This window comes from Mastigoproctus giganteus, chromosome 1, assembly GCF_048544385.1.
Source record: "Mastigoproctus giganteus isolate SK-2022 chromosome 1, ASM4854438v1, whole genome shotgun sequence".
Taxonomy (NCBI): domain Eukaryota; kingdom Metazoa; phylum Arthropoda; class Arachnida; order Uropygi; family Thelyphonidae; genus Mastigoproctus; species Mastigoproctus giganteus.
The window spans coordinates 252827484-252845563 of NC_143575.1; the positions used below are offsets into that span (position 1 = coordinate 252827484).

The 18080-nt window shown below is 34.7% G+C and overlaps 1 protein-coding gene across 4 annotated transcripts in view; it reads right to left on the minus strand.

The window, feature by feature from the left end:
* Nucleotides 1-18080, minus strand: part of LOC150091771 (uncharacterized) — a 165146-nt gene that overhangs the window by 39581 nt on the left and 107485 nt on the right. For all 4 annotated transcript variants that reach the window (XM_090376882.1, XM_090376855.1, XM_090376864.1 and 1 more), the window contains one exon: nucleotides 14150-14199. In XM_090376882.1, coding sequence (XP_090233008.1) covers nucleotides 14150-14199 — 50 coding nt within the window. The remainder of the gene's footprint in view (nucleotides 1-14149; nucleotides 14200-18080) is intronic.

The following is an 18080-nucleotide window of genomic DNA, read 5'->3' on the forward strand; positions in this document are numbered from 1 at the left end:
CTGATTTGATATGCAAATCCACTAGGATATGATACAGACATTACACAGTGATTATCCATTGTATAGTACCATTAAGAACTGCAATTCTGAATTCAAATGGGGGTGTTCACCAAAGAAATTCACTGGATGACCAGTGACTGTAACAAACATAAAAAAACAATGATGCTGTTCATCACCCAATTTTGAAAGATCATCAGATCAGGTTACAATATACACGGCAATGAGTCCCATCATACTGCCTGCAAAAAAAAAAAATTTAGCTTGAAAGAAATATAGGCAAAATGGGTGCCAAAAGAATCAAATGCAGAACAGAATGAAATGTCCAAAGAAAATTCTAGCAAAATTTGTACAGAATTCATAACTATGAGTCAGAAACCAGACAACAATCAGAGAATTTCTTCCCCAAAAGAAATTTCAATGAAAGAATTTTTTTAGGACCACAAAGCAGAGATATTTATTGATTACCTGCAAGAGGATAAAAGCTATAAGTAAACAGTATTCTTTCTTGTTACTGAAATTTCATGGGCCATTAAAGGCAAGGTGCAGTAGGAAATTCTCTGGACAAATTCTCTTCCTGCATAACACTGCTCCAAGTCACAAGGCTTGGATGACCATGGAAACAAATCAGCAATTTTGGTTATGAATTGTTGTTATCCAACTTATCTTACAGAAATGACACCTTCATATTGCTACTATGATATGTTCCAAATAACATATCTAGACCCCCCCCCCAAGTATGTTGGAGGTCTAGAAAAGACAAGGGAATGTTCCATCAAGTGTGTAGCTTTTAGAGGTAACTATGCTGAATAAAAGTCGATTCATTTTCAAACTGCTTCATTTTTTTAATGGGGGGTCAGAAACATTTCAAATACTCTTCATGTTAAGCAATGGATGGTGATATAAAATAAAAGTAAGAAAACATGCTGTTAGCTACATAAACACAGAATAAATTTTTTTACAAATAGATTTGACAAAATTTTAACAATCATAGGAATAAATGACCAACCCACCATAAAATATGGACTCTACAATATTCATATTATATAAATGGCAATTTTCAAAATATAATAGAAATGGCTTATACTACTATGGCTTTACAGTGCAGAGATATAATTACTTACAGAAAAATTCTCCATTTCCTATGCTTGAGCAATAAACTTTCTGATATTCATCTTTGGGATACGACGAGTAAAGACAGATTGGGGATGGGGGGTCAGATACACACACGAGTCTACTATGTGTAAGGTGGGGGTTGAGCTGTTCAGAACAAGTGTCAGGGCAACTGAATCCATGGCAGTTTTTCAAGAGAAAAGCTATGCAGTTCTCACTGCAGACTAATTCACCATGCATTAAAAAAAAAAAAAAAAAAATCCACAAATGCATGCCTTTTCCACATTGTGGAAGAAAAGCAGTATGCAGTAAGCACTATGCTAATTTCAAGCAGCATTTGTGCAAGACTGCTATATAATAAGTACAGTAAACCCCCGCTATTCGCGGGGGTTACGTTCCTGAGAAATACCGCGAATACCGAAAACGCAAATACTGAGTTATGGCTCTCATAGTAATAAAGGGGTTCCGTTCCAAAATATGAAATATATAAAAAAACTAGTCTAAAATTTTGTCTATGTATGTATGTATTATATGTACCTTCATAATATGACCATTAGAAATGCAAGTATAAGGCATCGAAATGAAAATAAGAAACAATTTAATATTAAATGTAATATTTATTAGAAATTTCAAACAAATCTTTCAATCCAGCGCCTTTGTTATAGCTAAAAAATTTATCTCGTCAGTGCTATCACCAGTTTCACTAAAGTGTTGATAAAGGAGTTTTGCCTTTTCACGAATGATGAGTGAACTTAACGGAATTTTATTTTGAGTTCGGTCTTCTATCCACAGATTTAAAGCCTTTTCCATTTTTTTCTAATTTAACATCACGAGTTAAGAGAGCAAATTTTTGAAGCAATTAGCGTGTTTTCACGGATACTACGGCGGATTTTTTCTTCCGATTTTTTGACTGATTGTACCCTTGACTCATTGATTTTATAATGTTTTGCCACTGAGGAGACACTTTCACCATTAGAAATTTTGTCTAATAACTCAATTTTATTTGCTAATGTCATCACCTTTGATCTTTTCACATTTCCCTTGTTATTCGTAGCCATATTTTTGTACTGGTTAGAAAGAACTTGTCCACAATAAAGTCACTTTCTTCCGCTAACACACTCGAAAAAGTCTGTTTTACACTGCGAAACAGTAGATTTATCACTTTTGTAAGCATATCAATTTATAAATATCCCCCCACTGAGCACTGTATTGATCGGGAAAGATAATTTTAGCCACGTCCATGTTTTTTATGCCGGAAAATGTTCACGGTGCTTTAAAATTCACATTTTTTTAGGTTTCATTTTATATTAAATCAGCGACCGCGAATAGCGGGGGTTTACTGTATATAGTATTCTAGTTAATTTGGAATCATACAGGGTGTGCATGCTGCTTTTTTATTATTATTGTTATTAACAATTGTGTGCTTTGTAATAATATATCTCCAGAAATTCATAATATTATGTGTTTTTCCACTACAGGCATCATTCCATTCGCCCAGAAAGCAAGAAATATTGAAATAACCAGTTTTTTGAATAATAAAGGCAATTCTCACTTAAAATGAGAGATGAGTTTCCTTAGTGTTATGTTATGTAAAATTGTGCAAATACCAAAATTCCAAACAAAACCATGTAAAAGGTGATAGATGTGTGTAAAATAATAAGAGATGAGTTGTAACAATTGTACACTATACTGTATTTTATGCTGAATTATTTTTTATTTTTATTACAGCATATAATCAATGATCATACTGTATACTATACAAATGCTGTATATGCATGCCAATGAACTTCGCAAGCAAGTGCACTTGAAATTAACATACGCTACATGTCTTTAAGGCTGAAAGGTTACTCTCTCCCCCCATTCAAGAGATTGCTTCTCTGATTCATTATATTTCTCTTCATAAATATGACTCTAGCAACCCAAGACATCACTTGCCTCTCAACATTCCAGAGCTGCATAATTGATCAAAATTCTTTCAACAATCATTCAGAATGTTAACACGCAGAGTTCAATCTGTTGGGTTTCCTTTAACAGAATTTGTTCCACTTTCTCATTGCTTATCTAATTAGACAAGTTCTTCACTACTTATTTCTTAGTAGGAATCAAACAATTTCATAATATTATTCTTATCCTTGTTTGTCTTCAAAGTTGATAAAGTGATGATTTTATTTCCCAAAAAGGACATTTCATCCACCTCAATCTTTTTTATTTCACCTGGCTGAATATTCTCTCATACTGGGCACTGCTATGTGCAATTATTAAAATATGCCAAGCATGATTTGAGATAATCTGTATTCACGATTCCCTGTACACTTGACATTTCCCGGAATTTAACCCACTGTACACCAATTCTTCCTTCTTTCATAATAAGGTATGGTAGGTTCTCACACTATAACTGAAAGAACTGATATTAAAAAATATCTATTTCTTTATCTTCAGTGATAATGAGAAGTAACTTCATACCATTTTCATTCTGCAAAATCGATTCATTTGAATCTGATTCAAAAAAACTTGTTCATCAAACAGTGCTATTCAATGATGAACTGGTTCCCCAATAAGTTTATAATTTACATTAAAGTTAAATACCATTTAATATGATGCTTCGGAAAACTCAGCTGGCAACTTGCTATCCATGAATTCTGTTTGAACATAGCAGATAATGATATAAGGAAACATGCTTTAGTCTTATGTCATGGCTTCATAAAATCATAAAAACTCCTCCTGGAATAAACATATGGGATAAACTCATCAAACTCAATGTGAGTTTGATGAGTTTATCCCATATGTTTATCATATTTTAAAATAAATCTTTAATGATATTAGTTTTTATAAACTTTCAATTTTATTAATCTTTATTGTTTTCTAAATTGTGAGAGGATATTATCACTGGGTTGTACCGTATGTGACACTGTATGGGACTAGGGCCACTGAAAGTTAGAAAGAACCCAATGACCATAATGAATAATTTCAGAGTTAAGTAATTAAATGAGGAGATACAGAAAAAGAGAGCAAGAAATATATATATATAAAGGAGTAAAGGAATGTAAGGAATCAAGGTGTGTGCGCGTAAATAAAATTACAAATAGATAAGTACATCATCATAAAACAACTCTGGGGTTGTTATCAAGAGTCAGAATATTTGTATTCTCCCCACATATATCTTTAAGTCCAAAAGATATATGTGGGGAGAATACAAATAGGCATGTGGTTTACAGTTAACTCAACAGAGAAACAAAAAAGCACAAAGGAAGGAAGGAAGGAAGGAGAGTAGTGAAAGAACTCATCACAACTGACTGTAATTAAAACTAAACCAAAAATAAACAGTAATACAATGGAAACATCTGGAACTTAAAAGACAAAGAAAGACCGCAAGTAGGGAGGGGATAAAAAAAAATTGAAAGTGTGTAGTTAAACTTGTGATAAATACAGCCAAGAATAGCAAAGGAAGTATATAACTCCTAAAGTAGCAAGAAAAGGGTCTGAAACTTTGAGAGGGAGTAAAAGTGGTAAGTACAGGAAGAATAGTTTTTGCTACATGTTCAGTAAACTAATGGCTCGCAAGAAATAAATAACGGGACAGCTCAGGCATTCAGGGTTGCAAATTCCATTCAGAAAAGGTGGTGAAGGGGAAAGGTCACAACTCCTGTTTCTTTAGATAGGAACTTTAAGGTCCTATCTAAAGAAATGAGATTTGTGACCCCAAAATACCTGACCTGTACTATGTTTTCAACATTTCCTTTACCTTTTACTTTTCTGTATTCTTATATCTTGTGATCCATTAGTTCTATCAATGCATAGTGAAAAACTATATTCTTCCTATATTGCCCTTTTTTTTTCTCTCATTCTCAAGGTTTTAACATCCTTTTCTATTCTGGGCTGTATTTATCACAAATTTAACTATACACTTTCAACCTCCTCCCTCACTGAGGTCTCTATTGTCTTCATCGTTTACATTCCTTATATTTATTTTGTATTATTGTTTGTTTTGGTTTCATTTTAGTTGCAGTCAATTGTGAATTCCTTTACTACTTTCCTTTTGTGTTTTTTAGTCCCTTTGTCGAGGCAACTGTAAACTACATGCCTATTTGTACTCTTCTCCACATACATATTTCTTTTGGCTTTAACCACATAAATTTTAATATCTTTAAAAATTCATTAAAAATTAACTAATTTCTTAATTATTTCCTGGCATGTGCTTTGTGTCAGAAACAGACTGTCTTTTCATGAAAGTTAGTGTCATGCAGTTTTGGTGGTTAACCCTTGATAATGACACCAGGTTTGTCCTTTATACGACAATATACTTATCTATTTTTATATGCAATTTATATATATATATATATATACACCATGATTTCGTTTGTTGCTTTACTTCTTTCTATATATTTCTTTAGTCTCATTTCTACATATCTTCACTCTAGTGGAACAGTCAGTCCTCAAAGACAAATGTGTGACTATAAATTTTATAACAGATGAAGTGAATATTAGCCATGTTTATACTGTAATGCACGAGTTCCTGCACGTCTAAGGTAGCAGCGTGACTGGTTCTGCGATTGACACCTCCTCAAAAGCTCCACAGGAGAATGTTCCCTTGTATAAGGCAATGGTAAGGCCACATCTTGAGTACTGTATACAGGTCTGGAGGCCTCATTTCAAGAAGGATGTAGAGCTGCTGGAACGGGTACAGAGAAGGGCAACAAGATTAGTAAATGGAACAAAGGGTTGCTCTTACGAAGAAAGGCTTAAGTTTTGCAAATTACAGAGTCTGGAGACTAGGCACCGGCGAGGTGATCTGATAGAGGTGTATAAGGCTTTGAATGGTTTGAGCATGCTCAATGCCAATGGGATTCTTCATCTTTCTCAGAATAATCACCTCAGAGGGCATAAATTCAAATTGAGGAAGGACGGATGTCGGATAGATGTGCGGAAATTTGCCTTTGGCCAGCGGGTGGTTGGTTGGTGGAACCGACTTCCATCACTTGTTGTTGAAGTTGATAGCCTAAACAAATTTAAAGCTCAACTGGACAGGTATTTCGAACGAACGGAGGGGTGAAATGGGAGTGGGTTTTTTTTTTTTTTTTTTTTTTGGCTGATGCTGAATAAGCTTGCTTTCTTGCATCATATGCCTCTGCTAATGCTAATGCTCCAAACAATTTGTGGAAAATACAGAGAAAATATGGATGATTATTTTTGACTGAATTGTGATGATGGATGAATGCTGTGATATATCACCACGACCCAGAAATAAAACAGAACAGCAAACTATGAAAACATTCATCTTCACCAACCCCTAAAAAAAAATCTAAGGTTCAACTGACTGCCACTAAGACCATGTTTTTAGACTTCTGTCTAAAAACATGGTCTAGATTACAGATTACATCCCAAAGGCAACAGCATCATCAGGGAGTAATACAGAAGCCTCTGGGGAAAGTTGAGAGGCTAACTAATTTAAGAGTTGTTGTTATTTGGTTTTTAGGAGCATTAGCAACTAAGACCATATTGCTCCGAGGATATGCAGTGGTCATTCACTGATCTTTCTGCATCCTCCATATTTGGTGGTCATGGGCTCGAGCCCCGGTCTAATCAAGAAGCGTGTGCTATGCACAGCCGCTCCTGGCCACCTGGCTACGGAGGCGCCCTAATTTAAGAGATGCAGGAAGCTAGTCAAAGGTGTCCACTTCAAAGCTGACAATGCTCCTGCTCATAAGGCTGCACTCGTAGTGGACTTTTCAATCAGGTGTGGCTTTGAAAATCTGCAGTACCCACTTTATTCTCTTGATATTTCACCTTCAGAATGATTAGGAGGTAATTAATGAAGTGGAAAGCTGGTTTTCTGCTGAAAGCTGAAAGTGGAGTTCTATTTAAAAGGCACGAATGAGTTTATTCACATTTGGGAAAAATATTATTTTTCTATGAAAAGGAGAGAGAAAAACCACATTATTGCAAAAAAGATGGAAAAAAATATATTATGCTAACACAGAGTTGGCAGCTATGTAACACAAAGTTCTTTCGTATTAGCAAATTATTTAAATGGCTAGCATAGCAAACTTGCATATTTACAGCAACAAATTTCTCTATAATTGCAATGTTTCATATCATATATGATGAGTTAGGTCTAGGAACCATCCTATATTTTTTGATAAACAAATTTTAAATCTAGATCTTTTCTACTAAATCCCATAGCATTCTCTAATTTCTTTAAATTCCAACAACTGATTCTAATTTGAATTCCTATAAATTTCTTTTACAAAGGAAATAAAATTTTTAAATGTTGAACTTTTGTATTCACAAATACAGAAATAGCCATGCATAAAAATTTAATGAATACTGTTTGTACTTATCCAAATGGACTCATCTATTACTGAGAAAACAATATTTTAAATTAATATTTTAATACATTTAATCCGTAAATTTCAAATTTTTTTCTGCTCGGGGATTAATACACCTTGCAGGAAAGGGGGGAAAAATTTATATATACAGTGGAACTTCTCTATTACGAACTTCTATTTAATGAATTTCTCTATATTACGAATTTTTTCGAAAAACATTGCACCTTGAAACAAAATTACATGTAAAATTAACCCCATATAACAGTGTTTAGTCTCTCTATAACGAATTTAAAAAAAAAATAAATAAAAGCATTTTTGAAGCATTTACAAGTACTTTCAAGCCTCCTTCCTTCAGAAATTGCACATTAGCATCTGGAATTAAATAATCATCCTTTTAGTGAACACTTGTGGCCCGTAGGAGGGTCTTTGTTTCATTTTTGTTACAGTTATTAAACCAAATGGGTTTTCTTAAAAGTGGTCGTAAACTTTACAATAAATAGGGTAGATTTGTAAATTGATGTTGGCTCAGGGGGAAAACGAAATTCACTGCAGTAAACCTTTAGCATGCTGCAGCGGCAATACATAAAATGCTACCATAGTCGGTTTTTAATAATGCCTACTGAGTGACATTCGCTTCTCACCTCAATTGTACCACATGACCATGTCAATCATTATATATGTCCGTTCTCGACTAACTGGACTCCTAGTAGATGGTTTTCATGAATTTTTATTTTTTTTTTGATTTCGTTCGTTATCAATCACATAGGCTATATGCCCTTGTTTTGTTTTGTTTTTCTGAAAAGTAACATACAGCATACGTTAATCATAAATTTTCTTTCGTGTATATATGAATGAAAGCGGAATAAAAGAAATTCACAAAGTCGTATATTTCTTCAAAGGGAGTGATACTGTTGAATTGGCAAGCGAACATCATTGAATAGGCAGTACCTGTACTAACAATTCACTATATGGCCAGCGCAGCAAAGTTTGCGGTGTATGTATCGGCAAGAGCTGCAGCTCAGTAATTTTTACAATTGCGAAAACAATGTCGAAGAGAAAGTGTTTAAGTATTAATGATAAAGCAAAGATTGTTATTATATTGACCAGGGTTTTAAGAAAAAAAGATGTTGCAGAGAAATATGGCATATCTGCAAGCAGTTTATCTATGATTTAAAAAAAAAACCGAGAATTAATTTTAAATGCAATTGAAGGAGGAGCAGACAAGAAGCGAATTAAGTTGTGTATATACGAAGATGTTGATAAAGCTGTTCTAAAATGGGTGCAAATGATACGTGAAAAGAATATCCCAATATCAGGTCTAATAATTAAGCAACAAGCTCTGAAATTTGCACAGTCCCTTGGACAAGAATTTAATGTGAGCACTGGATGGCTAGATAAATTTAAGAAGCGCCACAGAATTGTGGAAAAGGTTATTTGTAGAGAAAGTGTTAATGTAAGCGAAGAAGATTGCAACAGTTGGAGGAACAATACCTTAAAGAAGATTTTGGAAGAATATGAGAGTAAGGATGTTTTTAATGCTGACAAAATGGGTTTATTCTTTAAATGTTTACCGAATAGAACACTTGCTTTTAAGGATGATAAATGTTTTGGCGGAAAACAAAGCAAAGAAAGAATCACTGTGCTAGTTGGAGCAAATATAACAGGAAGTGAAAAATTAAGACTTTTAGTCATCGGAATATAAAAAAAAACAAAAAAAAACCAAGATGTTTTAGAGGCACAAAATCTTTGGAAGTTGACTACACCTTTTAATAAAAAAGCATGGATGACAAGTGATATTTTTGAAGAATGGATATTAAAACCAGACAAGCGTATAACAAAAGAAATAAGGAAAATCGTGTTGGTAACTGACAACTGTCCGGCACATCCTGCCAGTATTTCTGCCAAACTTAAAAGTGTGAAGTTGTTTTTACCACCAAACATAACGTCAAAACTCCAGCCAATGGACCAAGGCATTATTAAAAATTTTAAATTTCATTATCGAAAGAGAATAATAATGAAGATTGTTTTGCGTTATCTGAAAATAGAAACTTGGAGGTTACAATTAACCTTAGAGATTTCTCTGAACTGGCAAAAGTTTGGACAAATGATGTCACTGAATACACTATTCAAAATTGTTTTTCAAAAGCGGAATTTGCAGTGAATACAGAAGTCGAACAACGACTGGACGAACAAGATGAATTGCCCCTTTCACAACTGAAAAACTTTTGGACATTATTAGAATCGCCTGGAAACATCAAAAATGAAATAACACTGGATAGTTATGTTTATGGAGATCACAGCAGAACATCCAAATGAAGATGAAATACTGCTGAACAGTGTTAGATGCGACCATGATTACGAAGAAATTAACGATGACGCTGAAGACGCATCAGAACAACCCGTAGAAAAGCCAACTCGTGAAGAAATGATTAACGCTTTTAAAACGGTTCGTATGGGTCTACAGTTTTGTGAAAATGTTCCTGATAATGTTTTTAATGCTCTGAATAAATGTGAGGTTTTCTTTGAGAATCAGACAATTTTTTAATTGTACTGTGGAAACAAAAATTACAGATTTTTTTTTAATGCGTGATACTTACCGGCGAAAATAGTGTAAACTTAATTTAAATAAGTATGTTTTTGAAATAAAATACATTAAAAATAAATGTAGATTCGTTTTAATTTTCTAATTAGATAACGATTTCTAATAAAAAAAAGATATTCTCTGTATAACGAAATTTCTCTGTAACGAATTTTTTCGCCGGATTTATCGAATTCGTTATAGGGAAGTTCAACTGTATATATATATATATATATATATATATATATAATATATATATATATATAAGTAATGGCCGCATGGTGCAAGAAAGCCTATGGCTAATGCTGCACCAGCCAAAAAAAAAAAAAAAACCCAACCCAATAATTGATAAAAGAAAAGGAAATTAAACCTATCATCCTATGTGTTTCCCTCACCCGAAGGTACTATCCAGATGACCTTTGAATTTCCCCAAACTGTCAGCCTCTACCACCCACGTAGACAACTTATTCCTGTAATTTATAACTCACTAGCTAAAATAAGTGTTAATCTAAACATCTCCACCCCCCCGTAACTTGAATTCATGCCCCCCTAGTTCAAGCATCATTTATAATCTTGAAAATTTCGTCCTCATTCATTTTACTGATGCCTCTCAGAGCCTTAAACACCTCAATCAAATCTCCTCTAAGGTGTCTAGTTTCCAAACTCTGCAACCCACATATTCGAAGTCTTTCTTCATAAGGACGCCCTTTTGCCAATCTCAACAGGCAAGTTACCCGTCTTTGCACCCTTTCAAGAAGCTCGATGTCTTTCTTTAGGTGCGGTCTCTATACCTGAGCACAGTATTCCAAGTGTGGTCTAACAAAAGCCTTATATAATGGGATTATCACATCCCTACCTCTACTTGCAAAAGTTCGATAGATCATCGACAGGACACCATGGGCCTTCCTTGCAACCTGTTTAAAATGCTCAGAGAATTTCATGTCTGACTGTATCGTAACACCCAGTACTGGAGGAAACGTATCGTTTCCTCCAGTACTGGGTTTAGTTGAACTCCACCAAGTTAAGTTATTTTGGGATTACTGTTTCCCAGGTGTAATACCTTACACTTTGTTGGATTAAAGCATAGCTGTCATTTTTCTGACCATTCCATTAACTACTCTACCAATTTTAACATCATGTCTACCAATTTAGACATCACGCCCTCTATCCCTTCATCAATGTCATTTATGAAAATTAAAAACAACAGTGGTCCTACCGATCCTTGGGGAACTCCACTTCTTACATCAACCCAATCTGAGGAATAGCCATTTATCACAACCCTCAGCCTCCTGCCCTGAACCATCCTGCTATCCATCTATGGATTTTCCCAGTGATTCCAACCTGTTCCAGCTTATAAAGCAACCGCTCATGTGGGACTGAGTCAAAAGCTTTGCTGAAATCTAAATAAACAATTTCGAAATTATTCCCTAAATCCAGCTCATGAGTGACCCTTTCAAAATAGCGAACCAGATTTGTTAAACATGATTTTCCCTTTACAAAACCATGCTGAGTATCCTTGAGAATTTCAATTCTATCCAAATGATCCTGAATTCCACCCTTGATCATTGTCTCCATGCCTCCCTACCACTGAAGTCAGACTGACAGGCCAATAATTTTCCACTTCACTCTTAGAACCACCCTTATGTATGGGAGATACATTGGCACTTTTCCAATCCAACGGAATTTCCCCAGAGTCTAGTGATGCTCACATAATTAGCCTTAATGGTTCAATGCACTCACTCACTTGCCACCTCCCTTAAGATTATAGGGTATATTCCATCAACTTCAGGAGCCTTACTGGCCTGTAGGCTCGAAACTTTTTTCATTAAATAATTTTGTGAAATTTCGATATCATTAATTACATATTTTTCAACTTTGCTTCCACAATTTCCCATTGCCACAAAAGGTTTTTCATTTTTAAATATCGATGCAAAATAACTGTTGAGTTCATCTGCAACAGCAGCTGGTGTATTTAATACTATCCCCTTTCCCTTACCTAAAGGTCCGATCTGGTTTGTCCTGCTCTTCTTAGCATTTAAGAAGAATTCCTTATTCCCCCTCTTTGCTCTGTTTGCCAGCGATTTCTCATAAACTGCCTTTGTCTGCCGAACCTTTTCTGTGACTCTATTACAGATCATCTTGTAGCTGTTATAGGCTTCAGTACTTTTTATTGCTCTAACTTTTCTATACCACCTTTTTCTGCTCAAGTAATGGGGCAACTTCACTATTCATCCAACTTGGAACCCTCCTTGTGGAGTATTTTTTAATGGTAAATACGCATTCAAGGCATCTGTGATTAATGTTTTAAAAGCATACCAATTATTTCAAATTAAATATATTTATTTTATAAATAAATATATTTTCACATTAAATAAAATATATTTCAAATTAAAAGAATTTTTTTAGATCCTCCAGTACTCTTTAGTACCTATCAAGAAAACTAAAGGATAGGCTAGATTTCACTCCATGCCATCACTTCTCAGAGTGATGGGAGCTGTGTGTAGGGCTGCAGAAGATGCAAAACCAAGATTTCTTGTGGCTGTGAAATGCTATACTTTGGTAATATACAAAAAGCTGTTTTAAATTAACGCCCTCTCTCTCTCTCTCTCTCTCCTAATTTAATTACCGTAGCCAAGAAGATGACAATTTATTTTTAAAGAAATCACAATATTATTGGTGGTCAGAAAAAATTTTCTGAAACATTCATACACAGTTTATATCCTTGGAAAATGTGCAAAGAGAAATTAGTAATGAGGTTATGGAAAAAATAAAAAAATAAAATAAAACAGTACTAATATAATTAATGATATTTATTTCTAAATTAATACAGTGGATTCTGATTATTTGAAACACCAGTTAATCGAGGCAGCCATCTATTTGGGACAAATCTTAAAGAACAGAACCAAATCGAGAAAACAGCTAGGGTTTTCTTTGCTTAATTGGGGCAGGCGATTGCAGCACTCAAGATTTCCCTACAATTGTTTCCGACCATATCAAGTGGTCGGGTCTGATTTCCGAAGGTCACAACCATAAAACAATAAAAACAATTAGCAGGTTCTGGTTTATTGGGCTTTTCTGTTAGTGCAATCTACTATAAACAGATATTAAACTCGATCTTATTGAATTTGCAATTATACCGATGGTGCTGGAATTCTATTGGTTTTTACATTAAGGTGAAATGTGTTTCCCCTTCCATGAAACCTTCCATCATATAAAAAACAAATTTTCAGATTCTTCTCTTCATTCCTATATTTTAAGCTTCTTAATTTTTACTCTGTATCTCACTTGCACATATCGTGTTAGTTGCAATTTGTGCGTGCCGTGTTCTTTCTTACTGACTGCTTATCTTTTTTACTGTTTTAAATTTTAAACTCCAAATGTCAGTGAACAGAAATATCAACTAGTTAGTATGTACATATTACAGTACGTATTAATTAAGCTATGCATGTAAGAGTAAATTTATTTTTATTTTGCTAACCTGTGAAAAATATTCTTCCGATTTTCAAGTATCATTTAATATTTTAATTGGTAAGATAATAAAGTGTAAATTTGTGCTTAATATATCTTTACTTTTATAGCCTGGATAATATTCCTCCTATTTTCGCTTATTAGAATCGCTGTTTAATAGAATTAAAATTCAATTCACAAACATGAATCACAATAACCGGCACTTACTACATATCGTATAGTAAACTGTATGGTGAGTCCATCGTAACTTAATTTGATTGCACAGTGAATCAATCATTATCACTGATACTGTATTTTTAACCGTTACGTGAAACTTCACATAATTGGGGCAGCTGCTCGATTGGGCCAAAATGCATTAGTCCTAATGTGTCGCAAATCACTGGAATCCACTGAATATTAACTTTATAGGAGGGATAAAGAGGGAGCAAGATTTCTAAGCTGCCTGCATTATAAGCATTTTAAGATTTGGGAAGAGGGAGCAACACTGACTGGTCAAAGGTGTAGACATATTTGCATAGGCAAAAATGTCTCAATTACTTCAATGGAAGCAGTTTATTATTAAAAAAGAATTGTCTTGAATCATTAATGGTTCTAACAGGAACTACTAAATTTACCAAATAAATTATTTAAAAACCTATAAAATGAGTAAAAAATATATAATACTTACACTAACTGCACCATATGGAAGTGGTGGTGCCAGTGGTGTTCCATATGAAGCTAAAAGGAACAAAACAATTGTAACTATAAACTCTTGAAAATCTAAAGATTAATATTGTGAACAAGAAAATATTCCACAAAGATAAAATAAAGGAATAAAATTACACACTAATTTTTATTGATGATCAAAATCCACCCTGTTAGCCAGTGAGTTTGTCCTAATTTCATAACTGCTTTCATTTTATTTTAACTGTAATTTATAACTTTTTTAAAAAGTATTTCAGGAAAAATGTTGTTACCCAATGTTCTTTGTAAATATAATTCTATACCAATACTTGAAAATTCAGTAAATTTAGCCAGCAAGTGTCAGAGTGTGGGAGTGAAAACTCCCAGAGAGAGAAGGGGGGGGGGGGGATAAAATGAAACTAATTCTGGAGTATCCAAAAACTTATTATGAATAACCAACATCAGTACCACTGTAATTAATTTTTTACCAGTGGCAGATTAAATTAATTACTATATTTAAATTTTGCCTTTATTCCTTTTGTTCTGAATAATGCTGCACAAACCAACTTATGGGGTAGGCTTCCTAACCTTGGAGACCTCCAAGGTATGTACCTACTGTGCCTATTGGGTAATCCAGCACTGATGATTATACTTTACAGAACAAATATTTAAAGTTTGATGTCATACCCTTGTGAAAGAGCTACTGATCTGGATATCAAAATATCAACATCAGTCTCTTAATCAAGCACTGCTAGAGGTGTGCATGTAGCATGATGTGCAGGCTGAAAAAACTGGAATAGCTCAAAAGAAAGCTCACTGCTTGAGATTGAATAACTACAGCCATTGTGAGTTTGAATTCAGATTTCCAGAAATAAGTAATTGGCAAAACCATTACATACTGTCACAAAGGACAGTTTACATGTCATTGCAAGTCAGAAGTGAAATATTTCTTTGCTTGACACTTTGGAAACCTGGTTTCATGCTTGGGGGGGGGGGGAAGCTGTGACTTTTTTTGTGTACATTTCATCTGAAATCCAGAAAGCAAACCCCAGGATAATTCTTGCTAGACCCTGGAAATTTCAGGTGGTTATATTATTGTCCTGAAAAAAAAGCTGCAAAAAATAGTGAATTTCTATACAATACCTCATAATTGAAGTGTAACCTTTTTATCTTTTTTTTGAGAGAGAAATTATTCCAGGACCAATCAACAAGTTCTTGTGACTGAAGTAACCTTTTGTGATAGTGATATTGGAAAGACAACTGGTTAGTTATTTACTTCCTTAAAACAAAATTCTTCCAATTAGATCTAAGTTTGATTTATAAAAATTTTTAAGAATTCCATAGTAAATACCACAAAATGTTTTGATTCGGAAATAACTATGCCACCTGATTCTTGTGGTCATGCTCTTGAAAGATTTATATTTCAACAGACTGTTGTCAGTAGACTTGACATGTTTTTCACCTTTTCTAATTTTAAAGGGCAATCAAATATAGATGTTACCATTTCTTCTCCCTCTATTGCCACTTTTTCCTTCTTAAGATGTGTACATTCACTGGACCACCTCAGATCACAGAGCAATAATTTTGACAACTGCTGTGACAGTTCCATGTCCACATGACATAATTATATCCTTGCTTTATTTGATGACTTAAACACCTCAAACTTTGCTGCTCATGTGCAAAATATGCTTATTAAAGAAGCCAGCATTTTGACCGAGAGAGAGAGAGAGAGAGAGAGAGAGAGAGAGAGAGAGAGAGAGAGAGAGAGAGAGAGAGAGAGAGAGAGAGAGAGAGCGCACACAACTTATTAGATCTACCTTTTGGTGGAGCAAGATTCCACTGTAGTTTTAAATGTTAAAACTACAGTGGAAACATGGCAAACATTTGTTCACGATACTGATAATAGAGACCAATCAATTGGTCAATTGGAAAAATTTATGCCTAAATTTACATTTTGCCTGTTATGTTTCGTTATTTATTCCGTAGAGGGGATTGGGCAGAGCATATTGGGATGCCCACTGACATTTGTCTGTGATAGCAATCAATGATTGAAATACAACTCCTTTTTGGAGTTCACAAGTGATGATGCCCTTTTAAAGAAGGCATCTGTATGCTCCCTGTTTCTATTTTGTGATATTTTATGTTATTTTTTCTTCTTTGGTGATGCCAATATATGTCTCTCTGGGTAAGGAGCTGAGCATTCATTCCCTTCTTGGTCAGGTGTTGCTTTGGTCTTATTTATTAATTTTATTTTGAAACTGGTATGGTTAGGTCTACAGGAGCAAAATGGCACCATGCCTTACAAAAACCCTAATAAGCAGCATAAATTTGCTGTAGTTATTTCATGGTTAGTGTTCTCTGTATATTTTTAATAGCTTTAGCAGTATAACCACATTTATACACTACAGTAAGTGTTAGAACATTGATTACTGTTAAAATTCCCATATCATACAATATGATGCCATATATGATACAAGGCATCATATGCCACAAGGAGGCCAAAGAAATTTCATTAAAAAAAACTACTTCAGTCACATATGCAAGAGCATGCACACTCACATACAAATAAAGTAACAAAACTGTAAATATTACAACCTTGGAAAATTTAGTAGAAGTAGTAGTAGTAGTAGTAGTGGCATGTGATGCAAGAAAGCAAATGTATGAGCTTATGCAGCATCAGCCAATAAAAAAAAAAAAAAAAATCACACCATTCCCTCCAAATGCCTGTCCAGTTCCTCCTTAAATTTATTCAAGCTACCAACTTCCACAACGACAGATGGAAGTTTGTTCCAGCAATTAACCACCCGCTGGCTAAGGGCAAATTTCCGCACATCTATTCTACATCTGTCTTTTCTTAATTTGAATTTATGCCCCCTTAGGTTCGTAATCTGAACAAGTGGAAGGATCCCATCAGAATTCAGCGTGCTCAATCCATTCAAGGCCTTATATACCTCAATCAGATCACTGTGCAGGTGCCTAGTCTCCAGCCACTGCAATTTGCAGAACTTAAGCCTCTCTGGTAAGAGGATCCCTTCATTCCCCTCACCAATCTTGTTGCCCTTCTCTGTAACCGCTCAAGTAAATCTACATCCTTCCTAAAATGAGGCCTCCAGACCTGTACGCAGTACTCAAGGCGTGGCCTGACCATTGCCTTATACAGAGGGATAATCACCTCCTTTTCCCTGCTAGCAAAATTCCTATATATCATTGACAAAACCCCATGGCCTGCCCTGGCAGCCTGTCTGCATTGCTCAGAGAACTTCATATCTGACTGCACAATTACTCCCAGGTCTTTTTCATTTTCTACCACCTTAAGTGTAATACCACACAGTTGGTACGTTTCTCTGGGGTTATTTCTACCCATATGCAGTATGCATTTGTCAAGGTTAAACTTCAGTTGTCACTTCTTAGCCCATCTGCCCAAATTATCTAGATCCTGTTGCAGTAGCAGACTGCCATTACTGTCATTAACAACCCTGCCAACTTTGTATCATCTGCAAACTTCGACATTAAGCCTGATATACCTTCATCAATATCATTGATAAATATACAAAACAACAGTGGACCTAACACCGAACCCTGTGGGACTCCACTAATAACATTAGTCCAAGAAGAGCAGCACCCATTGATTACCACCCTCTGTCTTCTCCCACTTAACCATCCTTTTATCCATTGTAGCAACTTACCCTTAATACCATTCTGCTCCAATTTGTACAATAGTCTTCCATGTGCAACAGTGTCAAAAGCTTTCCTGAAATCCAAATATATGATATCAAAATTGTTTTTTGCATCCAGTTCCTTTGTAACCACATCATAATATCCTATCAAATTTGTCAGACAAGACTTTCCCTTAACAAACCCATGCTGTGTCTGAATTATTGCTGCAGTCTTGTCTAGATGATCCTGCAATGCAGCTTTAACCAGCAACTCCATTA